General features: G+C 35.6%; 1 protein-coding gene across 1 annotated transcript in view; it reads left to right on the top strand.

The window, feature by feature from the left end:
* COL11A1 (collagen type XI alpha 1 chain) overlaps positions 1 to 14,034 on the top strand; it is a 138,340-nt gene extending 124,306 nt beyond the window's left edge. The window contains exons 56-67 of the mRNA XM_035332976.1: positions 198 to 305; positions 391 to 444; positions 4,866 to 4,919; positions 5,780 to 5,887; positions 6,425 to 6,478; positions 6,568 to 6,603; positions 6,709 to 6,762; positions 7,497 to 7,746; positions 9,896 to 10,008; positions 10,816 to 10,884; positions 11,567 to 11,800; positions 12,352 to 14,034. Coding sequence (XP_035188867.1) covers positions 198 to 305; positions 391 to 444; positions 4,866 to 4,919; positions 5,780 to 5,887; positions 6,425 to 6,478; positions 6,568 to 6,603; positions 6,709 to 6,762; positions 7,497 to 7,746; positions 9,896 to 10,008; positions 10,816 to 10,884; positions 11,567 to 11,800; positions 12,352 to 12,498 — 1,281 coding nt within the window. The 3' untranslated portion in view covers positions 12,499 to 14,034. The remainder of the gene's footprint in view (positions 1 to 197; positions 306 to 390; positions 445 to 4,865; positions 4,920 to 5,779; positions 5,888 to 6,424; positions 6,479 to 6,567; positions 6,604 to 6,708; positions 6,763 to 7,496; positions 7,747 to 9,895; positions 10,009 to 10,815; positions 10,885 to 11,566; positions 11,801 to 12,351) is intronic.
* The last annotated feature ends 1,880 nt before the right edge of the window (positions 14,035 to 15,914 follow it).

Genomic DNA, 15,914 nt, shown 5'->3' with positions numbered 1-15,914 from the left:
GAACGATAAGCGTGCTTTGCTGACACCCCCTTGCTTATACGAAGCTATCATAAATTTCGTTCAGAAAAATGTTCTGGAATGCTGTTTTGGAATAGCTTTGGAAAAATGGATTGAGGAAACTTTGTTCTCACTTTGCAGCTACTGTGCCAACCTTAGTCCAATTTTCCTTTCTGACCTCTTGATTATGTTCTTTCTAGGGTGAACCTGGTGCAGAAGGGGCTCCTGGAAAAACGGGTCCAGTTGGTCCTCAGGGACCTGCAGGAAAACCTGGCCCGGAAGGTCTCCGGGGTATTCCTGGCCCTGTGGTGAGTAAACTGAACATATAATAATATTTTAAATGTTGCATTTCTTGTATATTCTCCAGTAACACAAATATTATGTTCTCTCTAGGGAGAGCAAGGTCTACCTGGAGCACCAGGTCAGGATGGCCCTCCTGGGCCTCTGGTGAGTACCTTTCCATTCAGTGCCAAAACAGGAAAAGCAACCTTTAAAGCATATCATTAACATGTCTGTGCATATTATAGGAAAAAATAATTTATAAGTCACTTCTTAGCACAAAGTCACTATTCTTCTGTCCTGTTAGAAACTGATACCTGTGACTTCCTTCATTCTACTGCTCTACTTCAGTAGGTAGCTATATTGATATATACCAGCTAAAGAGTGAAATAAGGCAGTGTAAAAACAAATTCTTGAAATCTCTGCAGTAGAATTAAAAATAAAACCAGTGAAGCTTACCATCAAAAAATCTACTTTAGTCTCCACATCAGCAAAGCTTAATACACTAAATCGTTTTGTTTCCTTAGCAGAGATAAATTCTACACATCCATTGATTTTAACGACTGTCAGTGTATGAAAGCATTATTTCTAGGGAAAAGATAAGATCATATCTATTCTTTATAGAAAGAAAAAGATTAAATCTGAAGGCCAAAAAGATACTTCTACCTAAGAAGAAAACATGCTAGTTTTATAAAAAATGAACATCAGCATCCAGTCTGTCATTCATTGTGGCAGACTCAGGAGATATAACACATGAGCAAATCATTTAAAAGAGTCTGAGTGAACCAAGCTCCCAGTTTCTAGGATATTGGCTAGAGCTGGATACCCCATTTCTCTTGCTTACAACAATGCCAGTAGAATGACATACACTTTGTTGGCCGTTCTCCTTTATGCTCTCAAGCATTTATATGAATGCTCATTACATTAACAGTATTTTATAATGTAGCAGAAGGCACTGAGTGGTGCAACTGTAAGACTCACAAAGTATCATTGCTGATACATAAGCAGTATAGATCAAATAGGAAGATAGCAGACAAAATAGTTATCTGCATTGGCTGTTCCTATGAACAAAATAGTGCAACTTCAATTTTAACCATACTGTTGGATAAAATCAAAGTCACCTTTCATGAGGAATTTTTCTGTTATTTCAGCTGGAATTGAATTTATATGATTTCTGGTTAATACATTTGACAGCAACTTGTTAGTCCTAAAAAGCATACTGAGATGCTCTTAGTGATCTGTTTATATTGTAAGGTAAGTTACTGGTAGCTTTGTAAATCCCTTCTACACACTAGCCTAATTGCTGTAAAACTTGGACAAAATACTTTCTCGTTAAGTTGCCTTGAACGTTATATGGCAAACTAGCCAAGTACATTTTGCTATGTGTTAATAATATGATTAAAGCAAGGGAAGTTTTTAGATGACATTACATACTATAAAATTATAACATTATTTCTATTTACACTTGCTATTTCAGTACATTTTTCTAAAAAAAAAAAAAAAAAAAAAAAAAAGCACTGTGAACACAAATTACAAAATATTGATGTTCTTATTCAGCATTATGTGTAGAAATTCATATCCAAACTATATGGCCAGCATTTTAATTCTTCACAGGTCAAACAAAGGTTATCCAATTTAGTGAGAAGTTCTCATCTCTCTTTCTCTCCAAATTCACTGAAGTAGAATTTACCTATATTATCACAGTTGAATGACATGCAGGGAATAAGAAGCTTCAAAACAAAACATGGACTGTTAAAGTTAGGTGAAAAAAAAATGTTATGCTCTGAAGACATGCGAGCAGTGCTATCACATTAAATTTTACTAAATTTTAGTAAAATATATTCCTTGTTATTTTGAAGATTAACTATGCTAACATGGATAATAAGATTACCTTAGGATGCTAGGGCATTAAGGGTCTATCGTCTATTTCAGATATATTTCAGATATGATATGATTCTTAAAGGCAAAAGGAAAGGTCGTGTGTATGAAGTCTTTGGGTAGCCAGAACACGGAAAGTTTTTGCTCTTATGCCATATACACAAACTCAATATCTTTCCAGAGAGCATTCCCCAGTAAGAAGCTAGAGTCCAATGAAAAATTATTCAGCACTAAGAAACATCCATTTCTCACGTCAGTCACCAGAAGTGTCCAAAAACATCATCAAAATCAAAATCTCTTCCAACATTTGAGAACTTAAGCATTAAATTCAAATCTGAAGCTGAGTGTATTATCTATCCCAAATGCGCTGGCTTCTTGTCAGCTCAGCAAGAACTTCTTTAGATGTACTGCTGCACCTTAAACTTTATTTTGTTTTTTAACTAAAATTTATAACATAAATGTTGTTGAGATGAGGTCTCCTTCCTTCCGTTCCCTTCCTCCCCAGCAGTTTGCTATCAGGAGAAGAGTATGAGAGTAGATTTACAGTAGAGCACAACACACTGCAGGTGAGAATGTCTGATTCTGTATTCCAGAAGCTTTAAAATTTCACCTTTTATTCATGAATTATGTATTTATCTGGGCTCTTGCATCTAATGATATTCTGAAGTAGAGATGGAAAGGATACACATTGAATAATATTTTGTACATGAAGTGTTATGGCACTTTTGAGTCTGTGCCAGGTTGAAAAGGTCACTTATTACTGCTATCCATAACATAACTTCACAGATGTCCACTGCCAGCTGGAGACTAATAGTGATGAGATACTGACTTAGTTTAGCAGCTAAGCTCCTAATGCATACATGTTCAGTGTGAGATTAATAGCCTCTGAGAAATGAATACCTTTTTGGTACTTGCATATACATAGCATAGCCTGAATTTTTCACCTCATTCTGTACAAATTATAGGAAGCTATCATTGCTATTCACATGAACCTCAGAAGGTATCTTGGAACGGTGTCTGTATAGCAGTAATTCAAAAATATTCAAAATTCAATATTATTGTATCATATATAAGATATATAATTATATATAAGTACATGCTTATGAGACACTGTCTATTAAATTCTCTTATAATCTTATGTCATCAGTGTTACAGGCTATTATTTAAGTAACTTTCTTCTAGGTAATGTCCAAATTCCAAGGGATCTACCTTCTTAAAAATTAGAAAATGGTTGTAGCAAAATAGGGCATAACGTTTCTCTTATATTCCATCATATAAAAAGTTTTTAGAATATTGAATTAAAATTCCTAAACAGTGTCAAGAAGGTACAAATCAAATATGGTCATAGGTTGGATTGCTATTAGAGACAGGAAAATATTAAGACCCCTTACGCTAGCTGAGGCTAAAACTTCAGAAATACTGATTGTAATTCTGAACATCATATTCAAAACATTAATTCAAACTACATGACCGGTAGAACTTCTGAAAGCCTATCGAAATACTGCTCTGTGAATATTTTATTCATTTCTATCTTTATAGGATAACCTACAAGTGCATACTATGTACCTGAATATTCTCATATGATTGGGGAGATAGAGGAACTCTACTTAAGCATGTTTTTTAGAAGAGTTGTAGTCTACAGAATATTAGCATTGGTTAGTTTAAGTATTCTGATAATTCCACAGCATGTCTACCTTCTCAGGACCAAAGTCCCCACCCTTGTAAATCTGAAAGAAATAAAACCACCAGTGTCAACTGGATTACATACATGTGTAACGCTGCACTCTCTCTCCCCTTTACTCAGCTTTTTTTTGTTTGCTGTTAATCAGCCTCTCAAGAGCTGATGGAAGCAGCATTAATATTTAGGAAGCAACTGCAAGTTAGAATAGAGTACTTCTTGCTCAGTTTTATAAAGTAACATTTTTACTGTGATGTGGAAAGGATGGTTTGTAAATACATATAAAAATTGTAAGCTGCTTGTATGATGTGAATCATGTAAGAACCTAAAAAATATAGAAAATTAGAAAATACAGAAAGTAGAAAATTTAGCTTTAAATGCATAATTCATGATCATCCAGGAATTTCAGGTGGCAAATCAAGGAAACCATAATCCCAAGACAACACCTTAAGTATGGAATCAAATTATGAAGTAGTTCAACAAAAAAACGTTAGCAGTTACTATAAACAATCTGATTTTTATTCTGCAATAATCTTATTGAGCTGTAGTAAACTGGTAGAAAATAAGGGATATTGTCTACTGTTTTATGAAATAAAGGGCTAAAATAAGAAACTGGAGAAGATACATACTACTGTCTTACAACTGGACAGGTACATCAACTAAGGTGGAAGTAATAATAAAGCATAATAATAAAGCATAAAATGTAAACACAAGCGAAATTAAGCTAATCAACAAAAATTCAGTTGAAAATTTGTTTGAATATCACAGCTTACTGCATGCTTTCAGTGCAGTTTAAGAATTGGCCTTTTCCTTCTTTATAGATTTCTAACGATAAAGAAATGTAAATGCTACAAAAGTATCTTTCTGCCTTTTTAAACATACACATCAATGTTACCTTGAGCCCTAAATCACAACCATCAACCACTGAATGCCTCCATAGTTTGAGTTACTCTGCCTTTAAAATATTTCAAGAAAACATGATTTGTGCAGTATGTAAAAACTTACTTTTACATTCTTCACTTGATTTATTTAGGGTCCACCTGGCTTGCCTGGCCTGAAAGGAGATCCAGGTTCCAAAGGAGAGAAGGTATATGAGAATGCCTATATTTTTATTCATTGTTTGTACCTTTGTTATTTTGGCCCAGTCTAAAGGGCTGTATAAAATTAGCAGAAAGAAACGCTGTTTTTTTTTTTCTTGTTTGTTTTTTGTATCAGAAAGCAAGACAACATTAGGTATCTACCAATGAGCTTTCCATAGCTTTAGTGGTAATTGTGAAGTTTTAAGTAACATCTGATATCCTGGAGATATGTAGAAAGAAAAACACTACTGTCTGTGTGGTAATCTATTGACCATGCAAATTTTTTTTCCTTTCAATGAAAACTCCAAAAACTGATGTAAATAGAACCCTTGGTTTCACACAAACAAACAAACAAACAAATCCTTTTTGAAATAATGGATTGAGAGATCTGGAATACCATTTTCTAATAGAGTCCCAACAATTTATTGATTCCTTGTTTATCAGGGAAGAACCGTATACAGAAAAGGATATGAATATATCTTATGAATTACAATTTTTGTTTATATGGTTAGGTCAGCTGTTTATACAGCTCTATTACCACTGGAATCAAATGTGCAACTCTGTAATATGCTTGTAAGTATCAAAATGTAAAAGTTGGTATGTAATCTGTACCTATAGGTATTGTTATTTCTGCATCATTTTCAGAAAGGACTATGGTGCACTTTGCTCTCTTTCACTGAATAAGCATTCACAGCTTGCAAATAATCTTCAAAAGCCAACTAACATTTAATATGCTCACAGAGTAATTTTTTCATGTTAATTGATAACTAGCAACTGTGGTGACATTTGAAAGCTCTAATTTGTGTGTTTGCAAAGCACATCGACTTTATATACATTGAGTTCTCACTTTTTCTTCTGTCTTGTTTAGGGACATCCTGGTTTGATTGGCCTGATTGGACCTCCAGGAGAGCAGGGTGAAAAGGGTGATAGGGGTCTTCCTGGCCCACAGGGATCTCCTGGAGCCAAGGGTGATGCAGTAAGTAAAACGTGATTTCATTCAAGTTATATGCACAACTTTCTTGAAAGAGTCATATAAAGTTACTATAAACACTTAACAGCCAGAGCTTCCTGCTAAAGGTTAAAGCTTTCCTAGACGTTGGACAAACACGGTGAAGCTAAACAACTTAAAACTAGGTCATAGAGCATTTCAGAAGGAGGAAATATACACCTCAGTTAGGGATAACACTAACAGCACCAATCTTGTTATGTACTACCCAGAACAGCTTCTCTTCTCGTGTTTTAAGCCTCTATGTAAAAATTGAGGCTTCAAAGCCGATCTGAAGGTGAATAGAACTGTGACTATAAATGTTGGAGCATGAGAACAAATATATGCAACTCAAACTGTCAGATCATATTTTAAAGACTGTTTTGGACACTAGTGAATAGCCTTAATTGAAACTCACCAGGGCTGAACGCTTACTAGGACTACCTTTTTGACAGATAACGCATTTCTGAATCCAGTCTAGTGTGTAAAATACTTTAGTTCTGTACTTATTCTCTTATTCTTTCTTAGGGAATTTCTGGTCCTGCTGGTCCACTTGGACCCCCTGGTCCTCCTGGTTTACCTGTAAGTTACTTCATCCAGTCCTCCTGTTCAAAACACTTGCATGTTGTGTGGAAGATACTCCAACTATGTGCCTATGTTCTTCCCTATAGGGTCCCCAAGGTCCAAAAGGTTCCAAAGGATCCAGTGTGAGTAATTCTCCTCCATATTTTCTGGTTTTGTACTTAATTTCTGTGTTATTTTTTAACATTGTGTAATATGGTTAATACTACATTTCTTTCATCCCTTTCTAGGGCCCTGCTGGCCAAAAGGGTGACAGTGGTTTACCTGGTCCACCTGGTCCTCCAGTAAGTAAGAACTCGTACAAGAACATTGTAGTGACATGATGTACCTGTTTTGACAGGGTTTGAAAATGGCACTTGTGAACTTGCAGATAAGGAAAACATTAATGATTGTTTGAAATTTGTCAGGAAACAAATCCACCACACATAGAAATACATTGTCTGCTCTGAAAAAAATCCATTAGAAATATAAAAAAAAATGCAATGATGATTTAATGTGTCACATGGAAGCACAGAAAACAGAATGATTTCAGTTTCCTGCTGTTAATACTCTCCTGTTTCTACTATTTCTTTTCCATAGCATAAAAATCTAAAATGAAAGCAGTCAAAATCGGAATGAATTGTTTCAGTTTTCAGAAATAAAGTACTGCTTTATAGACCCCAAGTGGAATTTTAGTTTTATCATAGGGAAAACCCACAGTTTTTGTTTGCTACAGGCTATGCCTCTGCTTCAGGTAGTTGCTGGGAATGAAAAGGCAATCACAAATGAGTTTTGCACACTTACGTGAGGGCAGCATACTCTTCCCCACACAGCAATGGAGTGGGAAGAGTTTAGAGCAAAACAATGTTTTGGCCTGCCACAATCTGTTTTGGCATAAATCTGAATGAAATAAGTAAAATAAATGAATTGTAGAAGCTCTATTCAAAGCATCTTCATGTCATGTTCTTTCATCTTCTTCTGTGTATTTATGCATCTGGAAAACCAACAGAAAAGGTTAACAGATACGTTTTCCATTCAGGGTCCTCCAGGTGAGGTAATCCAGCCGCTGCCAATTCAGTCACCCAAAAAGACTAGAAGATCTCCTGATTATATGGTGTCTGATGCTGGTGATAATATTCTGGATTATTCCGACGGCATGGAAGAGATATTCGGTTCATTGAATTCGCTGAAACAAGACATTGAGCATATGAAGTATCCAATGGGCACTCAGAATAACCCAGCCCGAACTTGCAAAGACTTGCAACTCTGCCACCCAGACTTCCCAGACGGTATGTTAATATTGTATGACACAGGCAAACAAGGCTGAAGTTATGATCTGCTACGATACTTTGGCAGAATCATTAATTATTGATAGATGGTTAATATAGTTGCTCAATAAATACAGTGTCACTAAATCAATTTTTGCAGATATAAAAGGATTCTGTTTATAAAATGCGAGCATGGAGCTGTTCTGTTGGTAAAAGCCATGATTCTTTAAACCAGATCTGGTTTTGGAGTTAAAACTTTCAAGTTGCTAAGAAAAAAAAACAACTGATTATTCAGGAAGGTAGGCCTTGCATTTCCAGAATTATCCAAACAGGAGAGGAATGAAAGATTGATGCCATTTAGATCAATGGAAGTTAAATCACAAATGTCAGCATACTGGAATAGCTTCTAGTTTTTTAAAGAAATTACAATTATTTTAGTAACTGCTTAGTATAATATAGAAAGCAGCACAGGTATTATGTGTGATTATTGAATATGACTCTCAAAAAGTTACTATTTTTTTATCCTTAGAAACAATAATTCAGTCTAGAATGACCTCTGTTTGTTCTGAGTCATTCAGCAAATGGACATTCAAGTTTCTCTAGTACTGTTTAATGATACTAAGCACTACCTTAATAAAATGCAGAGTAGTATGAACTAGGCACTGTGCTCTGAAGGACTATTTTCATTTAATTATATTCTGTTTTCTCTCTTTTTTTTTTTTTTTTTGTAAGTGAATTTACTCCCTTTGGAAAGGTTTTAAATGAAAGCCAACCTTCATACAATTTTCAAGCTTTCATACTTTTTTCTATTACAATGGAAATTTTTTCCCAGTTCAGAGCAATATTTTTCTGTTTTTAAATGGGAGAAAAAATAGATTTTGACAGCTTAATAATATTCTATTGCTTTCACTCTAGATAGATAAAAACAGATGGTTGCCTTGAGGAGTAGTTAAGCAGTGTGTGTGTGCTATATAAAAAGTACATATTTTACAATTCTGTACCTCCGTAATAATGAACGGTTTTTATAAAGCACGTTTGTCTTCTTCATTTAACAGAATTTGCTTATTGTTTGGAGCCTTCTTCAAATCAAAGAAATCTTATTCTGGTTAAAATAAAAGTAAATGCAATAATTAAAATACAAAATTCTGCATGGGCAAGACTTGCATGTAGGAAAGACTGTTTTCAATAAATACAGCCTGAATAAATAGAATTTTAAAAATATGATAAATGCTTTGTCTATGCTCTGCATTCAGAATACAGAACCAGTCAAAGGATTTGTCATGCCTCTTCAAAACCTCTGCTATTTGCATGAAAGTCGATTAGAACATTAGTGTCAGAAAATCTTTGCTTTCCTGCTGTGAAACTATCTGGAGATAAGGATCCACATCACAGAAATCGTTATAATTACGATGGTGGATTTTAAAATGTGCTGATTTTTAATGGACCTAAGATTGACTGCACCTTTCTTTCATCCCCAGCCTTTACTCACCCTAGCACTGTAGGGCCAGAATCCTCAATCATGCCAATCTGTTGTGGTTTAACCCCTGTAAGCAGCTATGCACCACGCAGCAGATTGCTCACTGCTCCCTTCCACCTGGCTAGATGAGAATTGGAAGAGCAAAAATTAGAAAATGTGTGGCTTGAGACTAAAACAGTTTAATAAGAAAGAGCGAAGCAGAGAGAAGGAAAGGGAAAAGAAGGAAGGGATCAGAAGGAATGAAAGGGAAGGAAGGAAGGAAACAAAAGGATTTACATAAAATAGACTTTGATCCTGGTGTTATATTCCATAAACAACAGCAGCAGCAACAAACCACAAATGCAGGAGGTTCCATCAGAGCATCAAGAAGCACTTCTTTACTGTGGCGATGACTGAGCAGTACTGAAGGTGACTTGCTCAGGGAGATTGTGGAGTGTCCCTCCTTGGAGATACTCAAAAGCCACCTGGACATGTTCCTGGGCAACCTATTTGAACAGGGGGTTGATCAGATGACCTCCAAAGGTCCCTTCCAACTTCAACCATTCTGTGATTCTTTGAAAAGAAAGGGTTGTTTTCACATCATTCAGATAACTTCACCACAATCTCTGGAGGACTATTAGGTAGTAAAACCTGATTACCATCTTCCAAATACCATTTCCATTATCAAAGACAAATCTTTTCCTTATGTTTTAGGGGAATACTGGATTGATCCTAACCAGGGCTGTTCTGGAGACTCCTTCAAAGTGTACTGCAATTTCACAGCAGGTGGGGAAACTTGCATCTACCCAGATAAGAAATCTGAAGGAGTAAGTACCAATCTGTTTTCAGTTGGCTGTTGACAGATCCTACTATACTATTGCAATGTTGAACTAAACAGGATAATTACACTGTCACATTTTCATATATCTGTCTTTCTGATTACATTTAAATTTGCATAAATCAGAACGAAGTAGTAAAATGGTACACCGAGTTAACAAACAGCATTTCTGCTCTTTTGCTTAGATAGAGCTTTTGTGTACCTGCTTGCTAACCTTTCACTGCATTACATAATGCAGCCTAGCTGGGCGACAGGTTGAAATGCATGATCTAGAGTTTGTCATGTAAATGTTAAACTCTTAGTATGTTTTTTGTGAGTTCATTTATATCTATTCATTTATAAGTATATGTAGAACACTGTATATAAACAGTGTCCTCTGCCATTGGTATAAATTACCCCTGAGGGGTATATGGTATAGAGGAAGGCTTTCTAAAAGCTTATCCAAATGAGATAGATCTATCACGATCAACACCAGTGATAACTCTAATTTAGAGACTCTTCACATGAACAATTTACACTAACAATTTACCTGAATCTCATCAGATGACAACAGTGTCTCCCTTAAATAGAATGCTCTCTCTTTATAAGCTATCACCTTGGATTCCATTTAAATTCACTAATCTGAAGGCATTCTATACCAGAAAAACATCCTATTTTAGTGTTTTTACAGAGGCTGAGGACTCAGAAAGAACCATTCTTTACTATTTTATGTGAAATTTGTTCCTGGTAATTTCAAAACTTCTTATCTGTTAACATATGTTCTAAATATTTATATTTCCACTGTTTTACCACACAGGTTAGAATTTCATCATGGCCAAAGGAGAATCCAGGATCTTGGTTTAGTGAATTTAAGCGGGGCAAACTTGTAAGTGGCCATTACAGCATACAGTTATTCACAAATCAAGTATCAAAAATCCTTCAAAATCAAAGGAAGGATTAAATCCTTCAAAAATGAATTTTATAATATATAAATAATAAGAAACTTAAGACTTTTCAGCTCCAGCTCTTTTGCCCTAGACAGTGTAGCAGTTACATGGCCTCTTGCCACTGGAGAGCAGACACCTGCCCTGTCTTGTCCCACTGTACTGCTAATGTACCCAGCTGACAGTGAGATCTGGCTTCCGGCAGACTACACGTTACCACTGAACCTAAGTAAAGCAGCTGGAGCACAAATCCCGTGCTCCAGTCTAAATAACTGAAAATATACTGAATATGCAAAAACGAGCCTGCAGGCTGACATAACCTTATAATTAACTAAAAACAGATTCCCAAAGAGATTCGGCTGTTTTACACTATATAGGGGTAATTCTCTGTCTTGCCCATTAGAACAAAGCTAAAATATATAGTTCTTCATCCTAAATATATTGCTATGACATGAAAAACTACAGAGTCATAGCTTTATTGAACTTAAAAATCCCATAAAATGGTATGTGTAGGTTTATTTTTTATTAAGGACAGTTATGTGGTTCGTCTGTCAAAAATAATTTTGTTTTGCATTTTAACAAAGGGAACAAATAAATGTTCATGTGAATTCTTATATTTTCCAGCTTTCCTATTTGGATGTTGAAGGCAATTCCATTAATATGGTCCAAATGACATTCCTTAAACTACTGAGTGCCTCTGCCAGACAAAATTTCACTTACAATTGTCATCAGTCCGTAGCTTGGCATGATGCATCTTCTGACAGCTATGACAAAGCACTAAGGTTCTTAGGATCAAATGATGAAGAGATGTCTTATGACAACAATCCGTACATCAAAGCGCTTCACGATGGCTGTGCAGTAAGTAGATGTTCAGAATATTCTTTACAAACCAACCTGTCGATTAAAATAGAAATCCAACATTCATTTATTTTACAGATTTCCCCTGACAAAAAGCTTTCTAAAGACTTTATTTTTAATAGACTACCTTTTAGTAGTTTTTAACTGCAGTTCACTAGTCCCTTATTCAATTTTTATATATGAACAAAAATAATTACTATTTTCATAAGACAAGCAACAGAAATAGAACAAATCTGGCATGGATACAGGCTGTCAGCACCAATGGGCTGAAACTAGACTATTTGCTAGTATGACCACAATATTAAAAGCAAACTAGCATAACAAGTGGAGGCAGTCCATGAGCAGAATATATTTATGTTTATAAATAAAATCCTATGAAAATATAAACTTTAGAGTTTGTAACATCTGATGCATGAAAGGCAATCATTTATTAATTCCACACTACAGAGGTAGATCATGAAGATCTATAGCACATGCTTAGTCCTCTGATATGTAACCATGTAACTCCTCCCATGTAACCATTTGCTTTTTTTATTTTAATTTTTTAACAGTCAAGAAAGGGCTATGGAAAGACTGTGATTGAAATCAACACACCCAAAATAGACCAAGTGCCTATAGTTGATGTGATGATCAATGACTTTGGTGATCAGAACCAAAAGTTTGGATTTGAGGTTGGTCCTGTCTGCTTCCTTGGTTAAACTTAAGACAAAGATCAAATCAACAAAAATGTTGCACTTTGGTGCTACCAACCCACTTCCTGCCACATGCAAGTTTTGAATAAGGATGGCATAGAAAATGTCTTGCTGTGTATGTGTGTCTCATCTAGAAAGTTATTGTTGCCCTTGTAGGGCCAGAATCACATGACTTAAACTAATTTTGCAAGAATGCTGTGGCACAGACAGACAACATAGGGCTTTATCAACAACACCCTTAGAATTCTTTTGGTGCTGTAAAAAAAAATAAAAAAGACATGGTGCTCCTTAGATTACAACAGAGGTGTTATGAAAGTGTTTAATAAATTGTAATTATTCTATGTACAGTACTATACTGTTATTTCTCTGTCCATTTCCAAAACTTGCATGTGTCTCTGAATTGCATCTGGCTCTTATTTTATAATTACAAAACTACATTGTCAATACCGTGTATGTATTCTGAAAAAAATAAAGATGTAATTGCCAGTGAAGCCAATTCCATTTTTGATTAATAATAAAATCCCTTTGTATATATTTTTGTTGAAGAGCTTTGTTATTTGAAGTCGCCAAAAAAACTTAAGGTGGCAAAACTGGAAGACCTTGAGCAGCACACTCAAATCCCTTTTCTGCTGATATTACTCCATGATGATGAATTTCAGTAATGAAAGCACTTTCAAAGGTGCTGTGTTCCATGGTGCTATACCTCAGACTTTTTCTGCTCTAATTCCAGAATTTCACAAGAAACCTGTATATACCTAAAATAAACAGCTTCTGTTAAAATGTGTGAATTAAATCAGTCATATAGCTTTCCTTTTTTTTTTTTTTTCAACATTTCTCATCTGATTTTGTTTCCATTGTGCTTATTTGGTCTGCATAAGTATTAAAACTGGATTCTAAACAGTTATTTATGGAATTCTTGCAGTGTTTACTTAGATTTTTATGTAAGCAATAATGGATGTTTGCTTCTTGAACTGGATACTAGAAGTTCCACAGAATGGTCCTATACAATATTTGCCTGTCCCATTAATATGAATTATTTTTTCCTGTTATTTCAACTGAAGGCCAGGGATGCAATATGTCTAGGTCATGTGATTCTACATAGTTGCTAAGCAACACATAGGGGACTGCTTCCTACAAAGCTGTCTTTGACCCAAACTGCTACCATTAGCTCTTCAAATCTCACCCAAAAAGTTGGTTTGGCCTTCCGTCTGAACATTTTATTCAGGTAGCTGTAAGTAGAAATTACATTTTAACTTTGCAACACAAATCCTTTTGTAATTATTTTTCATAATATATGTAAGACTTGAAAATAAATGTTTGTTTCTATTTCTTATAAATTGTTAAATTAAATAGTACTAGCTTGTGCTGGCTCATTTCCAACTGGTTCTTTCTCATGCACGTTTATACATGTAAAAGTGAGATTTCAAAGGTCAACTTCTTGCTGTTCATATTTTCTTTTATTTTTGAACCAAAGTTTGTAACTGTCACCTCAAAGAGGAAAATACAAATTTTATTAATAAAATCAAGTCTTGTCTACCTGGATTGGTCATTCTTTTTCTTTTCAATGTCCAGACCTCACCCACTCTCATTATTGTAACTTCACTCTGCTTCCAGACCATCCAGCCTCAAAAAAACAATCTTACTGCATACCCTGCCAGGTACTGAGCAATAGTGCTAGGACAAGAAGCGTTACCAGAAGAGATGCTGATCCTGCTATTTATTGACAGTACACAGCAGGGGCTGATCTAACTTCACATTTACTTTATGCTGACTGCTGCAGCTACAAATCCATGTAATACTATCAAAGTCCTATGCAAGACAGGATCCTTAACTTCTTTACCCAGACACTGTCTTGCATGCTAGTGTCTGAGTGCTTCATCATCTTGTTCTTACCCCTATAGGCTCCCACGAGGTAGACAAATGACCATATTTATTGATGGGAAACAGAAAAGAACTAGACCAGACCTAGAACAAACCACAACACATCTCCCGTACTTTCCATTAGCTAGCTCAAGCACAACTGGTGAGGGGTCCACGGTAGAGACATGACTTCTGTCATATGGGACTACACAAGTTAAATTCCTTTTTCAAGCAAGCCTGTAAGAGAACAGGGATCAATATTTTTCACACTTCAAGTGAAAAACCTGTTTAATCACAGAAATACACATGACAGCTGGACTTTACCTCTAGAAGCTAACTAAACAGAATTTCAATGTTCTATGATCTTGAGGTTTCACGCTACCGCAGACCAGACTGGGACACACTGCTTTAGTCTGCTTTGAGTCTCTCTTTAAACAGAGAAAAGCCATAGTGGGCATACAATTTCCTTACTGCAAATAATTATGTTGCTGTAATGTTGCATGGAAATGCAGCGAGTAGATACACAGCACCCTCAAGCCAACAAACAAGATTACAGACTGGGGCAATGTTCTGTCCAGCATAACACTGACACATGATGGAGATCTAAAAGACAAGCCATGCCTGTAGAGGTATAAACTGTCCTGTGTTTAGGCCTAAAGCTGCTTCTCTTTCTCTCTCCTTTCTTCTTCCTTATCCAGAATAGGAAAATATCAACTCATCATGATCAGCACATCTCCTGTAAAACTTCCTACAATTCAATTAATCTTTTCATTCTAAATGGGCAGTCATCATGCCTAAGACTGATAATCACCTTGTGAAATAAAAAGCTATAATCTCTCTTAAAAAGTGAGCACAGTTTTTACTTAAGACTCCTCCCCCCTGGGGGAAGCCTTGTTAATTACAAAATAGAGCTTCATGTGCTAATGACTAGTAGGAGATGCCATGATAGCAACTGATTTTCTATTATACACACACATTTTCTTGTGAATGAACATCCTCTACAGTATGAGACACCAAAAATAACTTGAAAATGACAAAGGCAGGATATTGAATGTCATATCTATTATATTTACCCCCAACCATTCATATTTGTGTTCCATTTCTAGGCATAAAAATTATCAAAAAGTCTCCTTGTTGATTTGGTAAAAAACAATGCCAAGACTATTGCAAAGGAGTAGGCCGCTCCAAATCTATACATTATTTTCTTTTTCCTTTAAGGACATCAAAGATTATTACCGTGAAGAAGGCTGCAAACATACAAACATTCAGATGTACTGTGCTGCTTTAGCCAAAACTGGGCTTTTTTTTTTTCTTCTCAGCTATGAGAATGAAGGCTCTGTTCTAATAACAGGATGAAGCCAAAGCCCACAATACTACCATGGACATATTTTGTCTAGGTTCTGTCAAGACTTTTGCCAGACCCTGACTTTGTTTCCAGTTTCCCAAAGGTGGAGAGACGTTATCCTCATCAAAACACAGCTCACTTCAGTATGACAGACAGGATTAAGGATTCAGCATCAGGACTGGGGTCTAACTGTCTTCACTGATTCCTGGTATGGTCT

This window comes from Oxyura jamaicensis, chromosome 8 (assembly GCF_011077185.1).
Source record: "Oxyura jamaicensis isolate SHBP4307 breed ruddy duck chromosome 8, BPBGC_Ojam_1.0, whole genome shotgun sequence".
Lineage (NCBI taxonomy): Eukaryota > Metazoa > Chordata > Aves > Anseriformes > Anatidae > Oxyura > Oxyura jamaicensis.
This window is presented reverse-complemented; position numbering and strand designations above follow the sequence as displayed.